Source organism: Esox lucius, chromosome 15 (genome assembly GCF_011004845.1).
Source record: "Esox lucius isolate fEsoLuc1 chromosome 15, fEsoLuc1.pri, whole genome shotgun sequence".
NCBI classification, from domain to species: domain Eukaryota; kingdom Metazoa; phylum Chordata; class Actinopteri; order Esociformes; family Esocidae; genus Esox; species Esox lucius.
Window position 1 is genome coordinate 18,336,289 of NC_047583.1, and position 18,404 is coordinate 18,354,692.

The 18,404-nt window shown below is 38.2% G+C and overlaps 1 protein-coding gene across 1 annotated transcript; it reads left to right on the forward strand.

The window, feature by feature from the left end:
• The first annotated feature begins 11,413 nt into the window (after positions 1–11,413).
• socs4 (suppressor of cytokine signaling 4) lies at positions 11,414–15,398 on the forward strand. Its single transcript, XM_010892355.3, has 2 exons — positions 11,414–12,063; positions 12,921–15,398. Exon 2 carries the CDS (start codon positions 12,949–12,951, stop codon positions 14,119–14,121), a length of 1,173 nt encoding a protein of 390 aa, XP_010890657.1. The 5' UTR covers positions 11,414–12,063; positions 12,921–12,948; the 3' UTR covers positions 14,122–15,398.
• Positions 15,399–18,404: the final 3,006 nt, after the last annotated feature.

An 18,404-nucleotide genomic window follows, 5' to 3' on the forward strand; every position in this document is an offset into this window, starting at 1 on the left:
CAAAACCATAAATATTAGTAGCCTAATTAAAATATATAAAAGTTATGTGGTCATTATGTTATGAAAATTTATTTTATTATTTGTATACCTGTGCCACATTTGCTTTCCTATTTTCTAATAAAAAACTATTGAAACAAAATCCATTTTCTACTTGGGATATACTTTTCCGATACTAGCATCGGACATTTATCCAGTTCTGGCCAAAAATACGTTAATGTGTATCGGTGACAGGAAATCTATGCAGTGAGCCAATGCCAGGAAGCAGATTGTTCTAACAGTGTGTGTAAATACATGAGTTGTGGATGATGGGCAGACTGGAAACATGAGGGTTATGTCTTGTGAACTTGAGAACACACTATCCACAACTAATTGTGTTGTGCCACTTCAGATGCATTGTTGGAAGATACACTGAACAAAATTATAAACGTGACACTTTTGTTTTTGCCTCCATTTATCATGAACTGAACTCTATATGTATACCAAAGGCCTATTTCTCTCAAATATTGTTTGAGCTCCAGAAGCATTTATTGTGGCCAGCCTAAGACACACCTGTGAAATAATCATGCTGTCTAAGTGTTGCGTTTATAATTTTGTTCAGTGTACATGACCATCTTTTCTATGACACTGTGCTCGTTTCCATCTACTACATACAAGTCATCCTTCTCGAACAAACCAGGTATTAGGATTGGTTTTCCTTCAAGATGAATGAGGTGATTTGGTGTCAGTGGGTCCAAATTGTTTGGGATATTTGAGGAAAAAATTTAGTGGATCATTAAGAATTGCCTCTCTCTCATGAAGGGCGATTTGCAGGGCCTCATTCTCAATGATTTGTTGTCTCAAGATGGACTGATGAACACTGCTGTCGGGTGAGCAATTCCCATACCCCACCATGGTGTGCTCCATGAGAAGGCTTGAAGAATCTCCACATGCTCCTGCAATAGTGCCTTTTTAAAGAAATGACTCCTCTAAGGTTCTGACTAAGCTGCAGCACAGACAGAGTTCCTGAAATTTCTCATATTTCATTCTATTGATTTTTAGGAGGCTTCGGAAAATGTACATAAATACAGAGACATGCAAGCCTTTTCTGATGATTTTGCCCTCCATCCATTAGAGGTCAGAAGAAAGCAGGATGTGTGGGGGTGGAGGGGTTGAGAGGGATGGAAAAGACCCTCAGTGATTCCCAGTTTCTGGAGCTGTTATTAAAGACTTTGGATTGGACGTGTGATGTTAAGCCAAGGAAGGGGATGTGCAAACATTCTGTCAGCTTGAGGACCGTCAGGACCTTTGGGAAAATACATATTATCATGTTGTGGTCAAACAGTGTTCAGAGATTTGGTGATTCATACCCAAGTGGAACCTAATGGGTATAATGTTTCCTGGTATAATCAACAGCCTATCTTTATATGAAGAATGTATTTGTATAATATATAAGGAATAATTAACACCCTATCTTTTCTGAGGAATGTATTTGAATAATATGTAAGGAATAATTAACAGTCTTTTCTATGGAAACAATGCACAACATGGAAGGTGTGTTGTCACTACACAGTACAGCCCTGAGTTGGCAATGCTTTGTATACCAAGGTTATAATTTAACACATATGTAGCATGATTTCATCATTCACTTTAGTATCTAGCATGTGATGAAAGTAACAACATTTGTATCCACTTTTGGGAAAGTAGGAATGAGATGTGTAAAATAATTGTTTATTTTATAATAATACACCCTAAAGAGAGTTACATATGTTCAGATCAAATCAATAAATATTTGGGGGGGAAAGACATCACAGTACGCTCCAATATATTTTCCCCAGATTCCATTTTATTTGGCTGTACCTTTTGAAGAACACTTCACAGAGTTCTACATGAAACCCAATGTAGTAATACATTAAAAAAGGGTTCTACCTGGAAACCAAACATGTTCTCCCACAGGGATAGAACCTTTTTGGAATCCTTTTTCCAGAGAGTGTAAACGGAATCTGTTAGAAATGTCTTGCACAATGTACCGTTATCGTCTGGAATGTATTGTTGTTGTTTGAGTCTTTGCCTACAAAGCAGTTCTTGCAATACTCCAGTAAGACATATGTACATACAGGATATGTACAAGACAGTAGACACTAGCCAGTGACAGTTCCAACCCTCTCCAGTTACCAGGGAAGAACGGTCCCAATATTTAATGTGTTGGCCATTGAGACAATGGAAAGAACAAGCTGAGTATTGAATGGAGCTTGCGGGAAATGGCTCTGAAGGTTCATGAATAAATATCCCGGTCAGAAAGCTGATACACTGATTTCCACGATTCCAGCACTACAGATCAGTGCAATGAGTGGGAGAGACATCGAGGAGAGTCTAAATGATAATGGTTATACGCTGGAATGGGAGAAAAGGGACTCGTCCAGGTGGACCTGAATTGACTGCAGGTGATCAGAGGGGTTGTGAAATAATCAAAAGTAAACAATTAACAAAAATCACTCTATTGAATGTGCTCCAAAAGTGACAATCCTGTATATTTTGCACTCTGAAAAGGCTGGATCCAACATTAAGTACATTTTATTAAAGATTCTGGTTTCAAAATGACCTTAGTGACAGACACAAGCTGATTTAAATTAGCATTTCACGTAGTCCAAAAAAGAGTTCCACATTCAATTTTGAGTCATATATTGTTCACTGTGTATATTAATGACATCTGTAACTGTAATGACATCTGTAACAAGGAATTGTGCATTTAACATGTATGCTGATGACACAGTATTATATGCAATGGCTCCCTGTCTTGAACAAGCTGTTGCACACCTGCAGTCTTAAGTAAGTTGGTAAAACAATTCTGAATAGAACTGAGTACATGTTATTTTCTAGGTCACAGAACCTACCTCCAGACGACCCTCAAATTGCTAGCGTATATGGTTATTTTGTAAAACGTGTTGCTTCTTACAAACACCAAACATGCTCTCAAGACTGGATTGTGATGGAGATACCACGGGCCAATTCAGAATTGGATAGTTCCTTTTGAATATTTTGCTCCACACTCATGGAATGCCATTCAGAGTGATCAAAAATGTAATATTTTAGTGCCTATTAGACATTTGAAATGGCTTAAATGATATTTTCATTGTAAATTGTAAATGTCTTTCGTGAAGTATGTTTTTATTGTTGTAATACAGGGCTCAGTTTGAAAAGAGACTGTTCTCAGTTGATTTTTCTTTATGAATACAGGTAAATAAGTCATGACACATTTTTGATTCGATTTAAGTTGGGGCTCTGAATGGGGCTTTTAGGGTCTTTCAGGACAAGGTCTCTCCTCAATAGTTCACCACTATCGCTGTCCATTAAACAAAGCTTACAATGCCAAAATAAATATATAAAAAAAGAAGTAATACTTGAGGGCTCTAGAGATTACAACACATGAAAAAATCTGGTCAGATATGTAAACGGATCTTCAGACCTCATATGCCCATATATACTGGTGTAATTTACATATTATCCCACTTTCAAGGTTGATGCTGGTTTAATGTATTTACTTCTACATCAGTTAAAAATTATATTTGAAAAATCACATTTTGATCACAGTGGAAAAAGCACAAGGCAAGGCACATACGTCAAACAACATCTAAAATTGTATGACAACGTTATGACAGGTTCAAGAATTCTTATTATTCTTAATATAATTCTTATAGGACTATAGAAATGTTACAAGAATAATTTCTATTTAAAAAAAGAAGTTCAGGAAGCCATTCTTGAAATTTCCAGAGAGATGTCAATCAAATATGTAACAATTTCAAGTTTAAACATAGCTCTGTTCTATTCCAGGATATGCATGCAGGAATGTTTGGCATATTACAGTAACAGCAATAAATCAATGAAGTGCATTTAAAGAACAGGTAATTCACTTAAAGGGGAATGACAGCAAATATGGAAAATATGTATAGGTTCATCAGACCACAGTTGTTTATGTTCATATAAAAAGTTAAGACTGTGAATCAGCAATTGAAACGTATCACATCAAATGTTTATGTCATGTAATCACTTTGGGTGTCACATTCAATTCGGTGTTTCCCAATGATGTCAGGAAAGTTAAGACTGTGAATCAGTGATTGAAATGTATCACATCAAATGTTTGTCATGTATCACATTGCGTGTCACATTCGATTGGGTGTTCCCCAATTTTGTGTTTTTGCTGTGACAAAATATTTGTCTTTCCTATTGATTGTTATTCCCCTAAAATATTTCTGGCATTAGCAAGGGGGGAGCAATATCCCCAACCAGTCACTGAGAAAAACAAGTTTGTTCCCTGCCTAAACATTTGGAAAATATTGTAATATTAGAAAACAAGACAATGCACACACAAAGACATTACCGTTGTGCAAAATCATCCCCAACCATAGCATTAGAATGACTAATAAATGTGCATTATACCAAGCCTGACGCTGTCCAATGTTTCGCTGGTTCCACACCAGGGCTGCATTTTTGCCTGCAATCTGATACAGATCATCAATTGAGGGAGAAAGAGAGAGTGAAGGGAGAACGACTGCTGGGCAGAAGAGAGAAGATCAATGGAGCCAGAGACTTCCCCTCTGATTAAATTTAGCTCAGTGAAATTCACAAGGCAAGATCATGCACCACTGACCATCTCCTACTGTCACTCTTCTTCCCACCGCCACACAAATGTCAGCCAAGTGATAATGTCTTTCCCCACTGTCTCTAGCCGATAAAGTATATAAATGCCCATACATATATATATATATATATATATATATATATATATATACACACACACACATCAACAGTTGTTTATTTTAAATATATACATACATATTTATATATTTAAAATTAATCTCCTTGATTTTGCAACAATTTTACTAAGCCTGCAGTTATTATGCATTATTTTGTGGCTAAAAGGCATTGTTAAGCATGTACATAACCCTCATAATGTGCTTTCTTCACTAAGTAAATAAAAATTGTAAGCGTTTCAAGTTAGTTTAAAATGTGTTACATAGACTTTAGCCTCATATTCAGTTCAACATTATGCCTTCAGTAATAAAGCATATAAAGGGCTGAATTGTCTCATCATCCTCTACCAACTTCTTGTGGTAAGTCATGTACCTGCAAGCTTACAGTAGATGTGGTTTTGGCTGGCATATACATTCACATTTATTGTGTGTGGTTGGTAAGTATATCCTGTTGAGAAAAGCTTAGTGATAGCAAGCTGAATGGCTTGGCCAGATGTTTATTGGAAAACATGTCTTACCTCTCCTTGCAAGACCGGAATCACAATGTGGACATTCCAAAATTGGAAGTGGAGATTTTTTAAAATATAAAATCTACATCACAAAAAATATAAATAACACAAGTCAGGAGATAGGGGTTTTTAAAAACCTTTAAAGAAGCAACAACTAGCAAAGAACGGCTAAAAGAAAAGTTGCTTAAACCCCCCCTTCACCAAATTACCTCGACCAACACATTAATTATTTATAGAGACTGTTGTTAGTTGTGGTGTTCATCAGAATCAGATCAATGCTGCTCTAATATGAGGCAGATATGAGCCTCTCTGCCCCTGTTCAAGCTCATGTGCTATCCTGCTATGATGAACTGTGCCCCCCTAATGGGCATAGTAATGGGCATACTGGGTTTCCACTTTCCACACACTTCCTGCTATTGGGCCCTGGTGAGATGAGGAGATGCCGTCCATGTTATACAAGCCTATTAAATTGCAATAACACATACGTTGACACACTGAATAGGTTGTGGAAAGTGGATGCACAATTTTATTGTTGAGTTTTCTATTGTTTTATGTACCAAGGAAATGGGGAAATGGTGCACTCTGCACTACACCCTCTCAAAAGAAATGCCGTTAATCAGTTTGATGTATTGAAATTATTTTCTCCCCCCTCTAATCTATACACCATACTCTACACTTTTAAGGGGATGTTTTCTATTATTTTGAAATTAGAATATATATATTAAAAAGACAAAACTGTCTTTATGGCAATTCTTCTTTCTGTATGTATGTATGCACAGTGAGGGGAAAAAGTAATTGATCCACTGCTGATTTTGTACATTTGCACAGGGACAAAAACATTATCAGTCTACAATTTGAATGGTAGGTTTATTTGAACAGTGAGAGACAGAATAACAACAAAAAAATCCAGAAAAACACATGGCAAAAATGTTATAAATTGATTTGCATTTTAATGAGTGAAATAAGTATTGGATCCCCTCTGCAAAACATGACTTAGTACTCAGTGGCAAAGTCTTCTTCATCACTTATATTTTCTTGTGAATTGTACTAACCGACAGTGGGACCTCCCAGAGATCTTCAGGCAAATGGTTGCACCACAGTTCACTTAATTTAATTAATTTAGAACACTTTGCAAATGTTATTTTTCACTTTGATATTGTGGACTTTTTTTTGTCAATCAGTGGAAAAAAATTATTTCAGGTTGTAACACAACAAAACAGAAAAGTCCAAGAGAAGTGCATGCTTTGCAGTCACTGAAAATGTATTTTACCAGAACGGATTCAAATCTTGAATTCTTACACAAAGCACAATATTTATTATTATAGTGTTAAACGCTGTCTCAGACAGTGCTCCAGAATCTTGCATGAATAAGTGTTCAAATTGGTGGTGATGTTGACTGAAATAGCTATGGTATATCCAAAATAAAACTGACTAAACACGATGCGTTAACTCCGCCACTTTGTGAATGCACCTGGTTTCCATATACTTCAATATCACCCTCATTCACTCTTTTATTTGAAAAGTAACCTGTAGCTGTAAATGACGGTAAATGGTAGAATTCCACAAAGGTCTATAACTTCAACTTCCAGACAAAATCCAGATATCCATCCAATTGACTGACGCAACTGTTGTCAAGAAAAAAGTAAACAGGATAGCATTCAATAAATCTGAAATGGGACAAAGAAAATGAATGTGTCTCGGGCATGTATAAAAAAACACAAAAGAAGGAAGAATGGAGTCTTCCCAGGAGTTTCTAGATCATGAATCGCTTACTTCTTCATTTTGTAATATTAGTGCTTGAGAGACGTCTACAGTATGCCCCAATGTCTAGTTAACAGAAAATGTTCGTACTGCATGTAGAGAATATAACGCTGTTTGGACCACATAATGATGCTCATCAAATATTAAATTGGTTTCATGGACATTGTGTTGCTACATTATCTGACATTTTATAGATTGACTCTGTCACACATACTCCTATTAACACGCACATACCCACCAAATCTAATTAGGCCTCATTGACTATTGATTATTTTTGGATAATCATAATTGCTCCACTTTAATGAATAATATATACAGTACAATAGGTCATTCTCTACTAAATATACAAGTCAAACAAATATATGACATCACCTTCATTGTCATTAGAAAGGTTTTTGAAATATTAATTCACAAAATGCATCACCTCCATATTACTTGACATTCTGAACCCACTTCAACTTGCATAAAATCCAAATACATTATAGTTCTCGATTTAACACCATTATACACTCCAAACTTCTGATCCAAATAAGGTCACTCTGAACTGAACATCACTCTTTGCAATTTGGGTAATGGACTTCCTGACTGGTAGACCTCAGTATGTAAATATAGGTCACACAAACTCCTCCATGATAATCCTAAATACAGGTGCTTCCCAGGGCTGTGTGATTAGTCCTCTCCTCTACTTCCTGTTCACCCATGATTGTGTTTCCATGCACCACTCCAATTTAATTGTCCAATTTGCTGACAGCACAACAAATCTAGGGCTCATCAGCAGTGACAACAAAGCAGCCTAATGACATGTTAGCCAGGTTAACAACCTCTTCCTCAATGTCAGTAAAACAAACGAGCTCATCGTGGACTATAGGAACGATGGTAACACACACACACACACAGATACACACACATTTGTTCTGTTGTGTTGGGCATCTGGTTGACTAATGCCTATTATCTTGACCTCTATATCAGTATTCTGGCATAAAAGTCTGTTTTCGACCATGTTCTCACTGAGAATGCTGTAACATCAACATAAAGTCATCTTGAATACTCATGATAACAAAGACGTTTGATTTTGTTCACGAATCAAAGTGGATAATATCTAACAGCCCACGTGTCATTGCACATCTTCTTGCATTATTCATTTGAATACTTATCTGTTATATTCTCATACACTCCTTCAATACTGCCTTACATTATTATACCCTCATATGCTCTTACTTGCTGCTACCTGTATATATCTATTGCACTATATTCATTTTGCCCTTTAGCACGTTTGATTCAGTCTGTGCATTTTATAGGTGTTAATATTTTCTTATTGGTCTTTATTATGACAAAAATATAACCATAAAAGGTGTCTTCCCAACCGACTGAAATGTGACATCTTTTGAGGTCATATGGAATGCCATAGGGTTCATTTTAAGACTTTCGGGTTGGGTTTAATGCAACAAGTAAAGAATATGGAGTGTTTTCCAAAACAATTTGAATCCAAGGTCTACTTTAATCCCGAAGGGTTCTATTTCAAAATGACTCATCTTTTAACTTGGAGCAACTTGAAGATTCCCGGAAGCAGAAAAACCTGTCGGAAGCCTGTTATTGATTATCCAATCAATAAATCAAGCGCTCGATGTGATCTAAAAGCCAGGCCGTTTCCTCTCTAACAAGGTTAAATGGATCAACAGACAGAGGCTATTGTTGTCGCCTAATTATCTTGAGGAGGATGTTAATGTGCACGTGGGCAATCCTACAGAGAACAATAAAGTAATTTCTTCAGAGGTACAATAATTGCAAAAAGCTGTATAACCCCATGAACCACTATGAAATTCATAAATAAATTCAAGAGGTGAAACTAAATGCAACGACAGTATCGGCCACATTGTTTTAACAAATGACTGTACAAGTAGGACAATAAACAATAGTAGGTTACTGCAGTGTTGGCTTTATATTAAAGATTATAACTTTAATCTTCAATACCTTGTTAAAATAACTGCCAGAAAGACATAAATAACATTTTCTAAACCTGCTTATGATAGCTAACATGCAACGATCCCTTGTTTTCTCTTTTAGGTTCAATTTTCAAAAGATGACTTTAAAGTGCATAATTAATCTATTTTTGTAAACAAAAAAATGCCAATTCCTTTGCAACCAAATGACATTGATCTAAAAAGAAAAATACAATCAGCTCAGGGACAATTGCCCCACCATCAATAATATTTATATATTCTTTTACATTTGAGCAATTTGTCAAGTAAAAATATGTTTTATTGCCTTTTGTTCAAATACGGGTCAATAGCTCTAACTCAATATGACTTTCATTAATGAAACTGACTGATGTAGATTCACACACTTTTCACATACGTAGTCAGTGTCCATAAGCCTATGGCAGTAAAATACAAATTTGGCTGCAAGAGGTTGGTCCTATGCCCATTAGTATTTTTAGTTTTTCCTATGGCCATAATGATCTAAAATTTGGAATACATTTGGTCAGTTTTTAAAATATGAAGTTTCTTTGTGAAGAATATTTCTCATAGTAAAGCAAAACGTGCCTCTCTGTCTCTATCTTCCCTGTTATGCCCTGACCACATTCACACTCCTGTTTGGGTAGCCATGTTTTTTATGTCTGCCGGTTTCTATTGCCAAGTGGTGGTCACTCAGCCTGTACTTGGTGAGCATCTGTCTCTTTTATAGATCTCTGAAAGAGTAGATCATCTGCAAATATATATTTTGTCTAGGGTTAGATTGCAGTTTAGTCTGCGTTGTGTTTTTGTTTTGTTTTTCCAACTGCAATGTTGTAGATATAAGTCCTTAGAATGATTTGTGATTGTATTTATTTAAAATAAAAAAAAATTATTTTCTTTTGAAACTGTCCTGGTTTCAGTTTGATCATTAGGTCCAGAACCAGCTGATTGAGGGAAAGCTTTTCTGGTGTCAGCTCTTGGGTTTGAAGTGCTTTGAATTGGAGACTTGAATTTGGGCTTTGTTTTAAGTGTATGCAGATTTGTAATGCTCTTTTTTGTATCTTCAGTTGCAATGGGAAGCGGCCTAATTCTGCCCTACATGAGTTAAAAAATGAAGGAGTTAATCTAATCCACTCCCTGTCCCTTGTTGATATTGAAACACTGTTACGGAGCAGCCGTCACCTCAAGGCGTGGTGTGGTTTATCAGGTTTTCGCAACCCAAGAGCAGATTTCATCTCCAGGGGGAATCCTCCGTCCAAATAGTAGTATCCCAGGCCTAGGAGAGTTTTAGCATGATCTGTTCAGTAGATGAGAAAACACGTATTTACCGCTTTTGTTCTCAATGGGAGATCCAAGTGCCCTTCTAGGTTTAGACTTACACACTGGTGGCCACGAACCCTCCTGAATGTCTCCCCAGATTAATCTTGGCCAGCCCACGTTGGATATACTACACTGAGAGAACCTGTCCCTGCATATAGTGGCCCCATGCTAGATAGGGAATGGTTGGATGGTCTGCCCCTTTTGGTCCAAGAGGCCACAGAGCTTGTCCCCTCCTTGTTGAGCCTCTGTGGTGCCTGCAGTGCAGCCGGGATGTGTTGTCTTTACACCTAGACTACCAGTCAAATGTTTGCACAAACCTACTCATTCAAGGACATTTCTTTAGTGATTCTATTTTCCCCATTGTAGAATAATATGGGAAAACTTCCAAACTATGAAATTACACACATGGAATAATGTAGTAACCAAAGTGTTAAACCAATCAAAATACATTCCATGTTGTAGATTCTTCAAAGTAGCCACCCTCTTGCATGATGACAGCTTTGCACACTCTTGGCATTATCTCAACCATAGAGGAATCTCATGTACTGAATGCCTACTCTGAGGTCCTAGTCGTGTGATCGGCTATTTGTCTTCTTTGCGAAGCCAGCTTGAGTCAAAGCGCTGTCCACCTTGTGGTTGTCCAAATGGGCACATTTTAAAGGATTATTTCTGGTGAATATCTTTGCTGAAACAGATTGAGCCTTTCCTCAGGTTTCTGAGGTTTTACTAGCCTGACACATCACTCTCAGCTCAAACAAGAGCGGGTAAGAGGAGGTTTTTGGTCTGTCTGTGGTGTTTTGGTGACTGCTCCTTCAAGCTACTGAGAAATGAGAAATGTTCTCCATTGACAAATCATAAAACTGAAACACTGATGATATGGCACATGTGCCTTAAGCGATACCAGTTGGTGCTATCGATGAAAGTTATATTGGGTCAGAGCTGTTGACATAAAATACATAAAAAAATTATTGTAAAACTAAATTATGTTGATGGTACGGCTTATGTCACTGATTTCATATTATCTGTTGTAATGATGAAAGTTATTTTGGGTCAGAGACACTGACATTTTTAATAACAGGAATTAAAGATTCAGACTTGATTGTCAGTAGCTCATTAACATAAAATGCCAGAAAGAAACATAATTTTCTGAATCTTCTCACGCCAATGTCTTGGTCACATTTACGATTTGGAGGTAACATGTTAGGGTAAAAGTTCACCATTAATGTAACCTCACCTTAGTCTGGTACTTGACTATTATAATCTGGTTTATGATATGGTGAGAGACAGTTGTGGTAAACTCATGAGCTATTTATAAACTATATTTTTTGGTGTCATGAACTGAAATTACATTTACAATTACAAAAGCCCAGATTGCACATTTGAAGACATAAAATAGCAAAAGATGTATGAATACATTGTCTAGTCGTTAGTTTAATACAATTGTAGGCAATATTCAATCTCTTAAAAACATAATCAGAGGTGATGGGTAGGAGATATAGGTAAACATAAAAAAACAGAATTTTGGTTGTGCGTCTCAACGCGTTTGAGCCCAAGGTTACAGAGGAAAGGGTATAGCATTTTCACTTTCACATCCATCCCAGACCAAAGAGGAAATGATCAAATCCCAGGAGGATATGCCTATAAAGAGAGCGGAACTAGTCTACAGGAGATGGGATCTGGATAGAAGACCGAACGCGCGGTCCCTCGTCTGGTGCGCAAAAAGAGAAATTATGATCGAATTTGGCAACATGGACACGGGATTTACGTTGTTTTTCTAAACGAGTTGAAAAGGTAAAAGTTTCTATATTATAGCATTGGAGTTTGAACGAGTTGTAATATTTACTAATGAAATCATTGGTGCTTTTCGTTGTATTTGTATGTTTAAAATTATGTCGAACGTTTGTGTTTTGAGTCTGTAATTGTTTTTGGAAGCAAATAACTTCGGTATGTGCTTATTACTCTTTTCTATGTTGCAGAACTATATAAAATATTATTTTGCAAAAATGTATCACTCTGGGGCAAACTTCGTTAGGCCTAGTTCTCTTGCCTTAGAAATTACACAGCCTTTGTCCAGTACTCCTACATGTCAAGGCATGTTAGTGGGAAGACATTTTAGCAAGGTGACTTTATTCGAGTGTCCCTAATACACTAACCATCGCTGCCTGGTAAATAATTTTTGCATCCATTTCTAAAGGCATTACTGTTTACTGCAGTTTATAAACAGAATTGAGTACACATTGTAATTTTGTGAAACAAATGTGTCCTTTTCACATATGATAATAGGCTATAGCCTATTTAAACTGGTCCTCATTCAGTTACTCATTCCCGTGGCGAAAAATGGATTTAACTTAAATAGATTTCTGCTTTCGTTCATCATAATTAGGCTGATATTGATATGGGAGGTTCACTGGAACTCTCCGTTTCAGACTTCAGTCTAAAGGATGTCCACAATTGGTGATAAATGGATTTCTAATTTAAAGAGTTCAATAGCAGTATTACCCTCGTAGCCAACACTTGTGTAAACTGAGTTATGCAAATATATTTTGCAATCTTATTTAAAGCTTTTGTTGATAACAGTACAAACGTTTGATTATTGAGGATTGTATCCACATATTAACATGTCTGTATCTATCTGTCCATTGATGTAGCAAAGCTATATGAAGAGAAGTGAGAACCATGTCTGACAAGAAATTGCGGAGTTCAGACACCCGTCCCAAATCTGGCATCCGCAGCTGGAGCGCGGACAGCTACGTCTGGAGCAGCAAAAAGCGCTCCCGGAGTTCCAGGAACAATGCAAGGGTGCAGGGTTCTGATGGCGAGGGTCAGATGGAGGAGCAAGGGGCTCGTTCCACCTCATGTCCACGGCGACGTCGAGAGAGAAAATGCAGCTGCACCGTTTTAGGGGACATAGACATGGACGTCGCCTGTAGAAAAGCCTTTTCCCGGCGCTCGCTCCGGCAGAAATTCCAGGATGCTGTGGGCCAGTGCTTCCCTCTCCGCACCGGCCAACATCACCACAGCCACCCAACGGGGTCCACCAAGGGAGCCTTTTCTGTGCTCCTTTGGTCAAAGCGCAAGATCCATGTCTCGGAGCTAATGCAGGACAAGTGCCCCTTCTCGCCCAAATCAGAGCTAGCCCACTGCTGGCACCTCATCAAGAAGCATGCAGTCAACCCTAGCGCCGTTGCGGGTCCAGAGGCTGCACGGTCAGTTCAAGTTGCCCAGGCTTCTGGCAAAGAACTAGTCCCGTCCAATTCCTCATCCCTGCCTTCTACGCGTCTGTCCTGGGATGGCATCTGCTCGACTAGGCCCCTCAGCCTTGACGACTGGGATCCATCCTGTCACCCATCTTGCCATACCGACTACATCCTGGTGCCTGACCTCCTCCAGATCAACAATAGCCCATGTTATTGGGGCGTGCTCGACCGCTTTCAGGCTGAGGAGCTCCTGGAGGGTCAGCCGGAAGGCACTTTCCTTCTCCGGGACTCTGCCCAGGACGAGTTCCTGTTCTCGGTCAGCTTCCGGCGCTACAGCCGCTCCCTCCACGCTCGCATTGAGCAGAGCGGCAAGCGCTTCAGCTTTGACGGACGCGACCCATGCATGTACCGGGACCCGAGCGTAACCGGCCTGCTAAGTCACTACAGCGACCCTGCCACGTGCCTTTTCTTCGAGCCCCTCCTGTCCCGCCCCCTGCCCAGGACTTTCCCCTTCACCTTGCAACACCTGTGTCGCGCAGTTATCTGTAGCTGCACTACATACCAGGGAATTGAGATCCTTCCACTGCCTTATCCGCTAAGGGACTATCTTAGGCAGTACCACTACAAGTGCAATGGGGCGTGTGCAATATAGAACTATGACTCAGTTAATTATCATTCCAGTGTGCTACTACTCTTTCACACCAATTGTTTTTTTCAGAGCCTGACCGCAATATAGTTACTTTGTACTGGGAAAGTCTCATTGGATAAGCGAGTCTAGGATGCTGTGCCGGTGATCAACTGCGAAGGTTTTGGCTGGTGGATAAATGGTGTAACAGGGTCGAAAAAAGGATTCCGTTTGATACTTAAGGGGAAGTGAGAGAGAGATTGTGAATGAGAGAGAGGATTTGATTTATTATATTATTAAAGCTATGAGAAAGTGCACATATTGTTTGAAGTCTCTTTAGTAACCTGAAACAATAATCCTTGCCACTTGTCGTCAGTCAGTAAATAAATGAACAATAATTAGCATGAAATATGGGGACTGTGGAAACAATGTTTCATGTCAATGTGGTCTTCCTCAGATCAGTTTAATTACTTGACTATACTAACTAGATTCCAACCCTACTCCTGGAGAGCTACTGTCCTGGTGTTGTTTTCACTCCAACACCATGTATGTGCAGCCTCATTCAGTTATTAACTGTCTAATTATTAGGATATAATATTAGGATTGGAGAGACAGATGGGTGAAGTTTTTTCTAAAGCCTCTAGATGGCAACATAAATTCAGTTTTTATCCATAGTATGGATTACACATAATGTCTACACACTGCTTGGCGTCCTATATTGGGTTGCCTTAAATTTCATAAACAATTTATATTTTGTTTCTCTAAAGATCTAGACAATGTAATCCATATCCAGGATCTTAATTGTGTATACCTTTACACACCAGAGTTAATACTTGGTGGAAACACTTCTGGCAGCTATTATCACTGTGAATTATTTTGAATAATATTCTAGCAACTTAGTACAACTTTTACGGCAACCTATGTTAATTGCTTTTGTCAAAATTGCTCACTACAACAGTCAATTTGGTTAGAAGTAATTGATGGACTTCAAACTCTCATTCATTTTCTGTTAAATTTATGTCAGAACTGGAACACTCAGTTCTGACAACAGTTCTGCATCTCATGCATTCAAATCTTCTAGAATTAGGTTTGCAGAAGGTTTGAGGTGGGTTTACCTAAACATTTTACCTGGGCTTTTCTCCTTTTATATTTCTTCTGATCCTATAAACTCTCCAACCCCAAAGACAACCATATGCTGCCTCCACAATACAATAAATACATTTTGGGTTGTGTTGAATTTCAAAATGAACTTCATTAAAAAATATGAATGCTATGTTGTCTTTCGGGATTACTATACAGCCTGGTTAAAAAAATATATGATTTGGAGTGTTTTTTTTTTTTTTTTAACAGAAGCTTTAACTTAATCGTACATGCCATTAACGTGGATTAGTTTCAATGTTCTTGATGCAAAAGGTTATGGGCAGGGCCGTGCACAGACCATTCGAGGGGCATGGACCAAAATGACAAAAAAAGGCTCCCCGAATATATGCTGGCAGCGCAACAGACTTTGAGTGCCATCCAGGGATAGGGGCTGGAAGTTAAACCCTCCTATGCACAGACCTGTTTATGGGTATGCCTGTTACCAGCAGTGGAGTTTCCAAGAGATCTTGAGTTTTTTTCATAAAAATGTTTGGGTTCAGTCTCCATCCTGACTTAAATCCTAGGCAAGCACTTTGAACAGTGCTAAACATCCACTAATTTTAAATTATTTGTATCTTTGATACTTTTCTATATGTTTTAACTTTGAAAATGTGAAGTAGGTTGTAGAGATCTGCTTTTAAGACATATTGTGGTAAAATAAAGAGACTGCAAGGAATATGTAGACTTTCACTAGTGGCTGTACATTGAAGTCGGTTTGGAATCGTAATCCTGCACTTCATTATAGTCTCTAAGGTATATATCTGAACGAAACATTTATTTACACATCTTTTGTTGATTATCAATTAATCTACTCATATTCATGTCTCAGTGGCAGACTTACAGTACTCATGTCTAAGTGGCTAATGTGCTGTTGTTCTGTTTATTCAGTCTGTCTCTCTTGATTGCCACAACAATGCATTGCTGTTTTTCAGTCCCAGCATAAACATAAATGGATACTGTATTAGCACTGTATAGAGAAGACTGGTACTTAATCATTCAGTTTTCAAATTATTGTCATAATATTTCTTCCTTGAAATGCTCAAATTGTCAACCTCCCAAGAAACCTTTATTAGTGTTCACTCCAATTTTACTTGGTACCCTGTCAAAACAACAAATAAATCCTATATTGTCTTACCTCTTTTCTGTGAGAATCTATTTAGCATTACAGATAATGGTCAAGAAACATGCCATCATCCTATCATTCTTGGCTTATAGAGAACCTGTTGCCTCATCATCAAAGTGATCTACATGATGCCATTACCTCTTCTACTGATCTGTAAGACAACTCAATAGTATGGAAATATTTGCCTTTCAAGTACAGGGAAACAATTCAAAGTCCTCTCTGCAAAGAGCACCTTTAAATGTCATCGCTTTCCGAAGAATTGGTGAATCAAGAAATGGAAGGATATTCTCTATGCATGACTAATTCAGATTTTGAAGCACATTGTTATCCATAGCTAACTTATCTTTTACACTGTCAAATTGGGCTATTGGATGTTTTGATTGATGGTAAAACAGTAGTTTAGTAGCCTACTTTCAGTGTGGTAAACTCAAGATGCATGTTTGTTGTTCCATATTGTGTGGCTCTTACCAGTGTGTCTTTTATTGATTCCTTGGGTCCACACTCCACCTAATTGGAAAAAAATGAGGGGAATAAACCAATAGGAGTGAAAAAGAGATGAGGAAAAGGATGCGAGGAGTCAACAGTCCCATGATCATCTATCTGAAATTTCCTCGCAAACAAATGACTGGTTTGGAAGACAAAATAAGAAGGACAACTGATCCTAGCCGGTTGAAACAGACAGAGCAATGCATTGTCCTGAACAAACGGGTGTACACCTGAACCTCATTTCGACTGGAATTGCTGGTAATATGTCCGAGACGGGGTGAGCTCACGTTTAGACAAGGTAAGATCACTTTAAGAACAGTGTGTTTCCAGAGGAGCCTGGTCATTTGACTTGCACTTTAACCATGGTGTTAGACCCTACCAGCCAATGCTAACACCAATACAATTATTAATCTGTTGACAGGGAGCAAGGGTGGGCAATACTGATGCTGATAATGTGTGCAGGAAAATAACTTTCTCAATGACGAAAGACTGGAGCCATGCTTATTGATCTGTCCATACCACAGAAATGAAATATGTCTGTGCCTTAAATGATCCAGTTGTCATTGTAGTCAGACTCCATCCAAGGCTTAACATTGTAACACTATATACCGGATCCTATTACATACAGGATTCGTAAAATCGTGGACGATTCTGTAATGAATTGAATCCCTTTGGTTTAAGCTCATTTGCAGTAATCAGTCAACATGTGCACACAAAAGCACAGCCCGCACGCAAGCATCCACACATTCAGCCATACATACACACACACCCTCACACACAGGAATACACTTACACAATGTGCACACATAAACACACAGGCTTTATTGGAAGCTATTGGATTTCACTGGAGTAATATTTAGACACAGCTGTCTGCAGCAGCCTGTTTCCTGTTGTGCTTATCAAATTATTCCAGTGAGACACCCTTCATCCTGCCATTGGAACGTATACCAAGATCAGATTGTCTGGGCCACATGAGCTTGGAAAGAAAGTACTCACATGACCACCTGGCTATTCTTGGTTACCGATTTCATTTTGTAGCCTAGTCTTTTGTGTATAACCCATTAGTTTGTCATGGTAAATCTCAGCAATGTTTTGAGCAATCATAACAAATCACAGAAAATGAATACTAGCAGCTTAGCCTAGTCTGGACGTAATACCAAGAGGATGAATGAGACTTGAGCAGGATTTCATTATGGATAATTTGAGCAACTTTGCTATCAGAATTAGAAAAAAATAAATTATCAAAAAATAATATACAACATAAAGTGTTGTTTGTGAAGTTAGCCATTGTTGAAGAACTGGACAGAAAAAAATCGAAATAAAAAAACAGCACCAACAGCATCAATCATCCAGGGCAGCCATTCACAAACCAGGTCCATGGACAGGCATGTTCCTTAGAGGAATGGCTGCCCAGCCTTCATTTTTTTCTAATTGCAATGCACCTTAGTTTATAGAGTCGGCTATTTGTTGGTTGAAGTTAAAAGTTAAAGATTTTAGCTTTAACGCTTTCAAAACAGACTTTTCATGGACTGGTGCTGTATGTCTTGTTTCCCCCTGCAAA

What these genes read in the sequence shown, in the direction of transcription:
- socs4 (XM_010892355.3), top strand. Translation starts at nt 12,949, where the DNA reads ATGTCTGACAAGAAATTGCGGAGTTCAGACACCCGTCCCAAATCTGGC.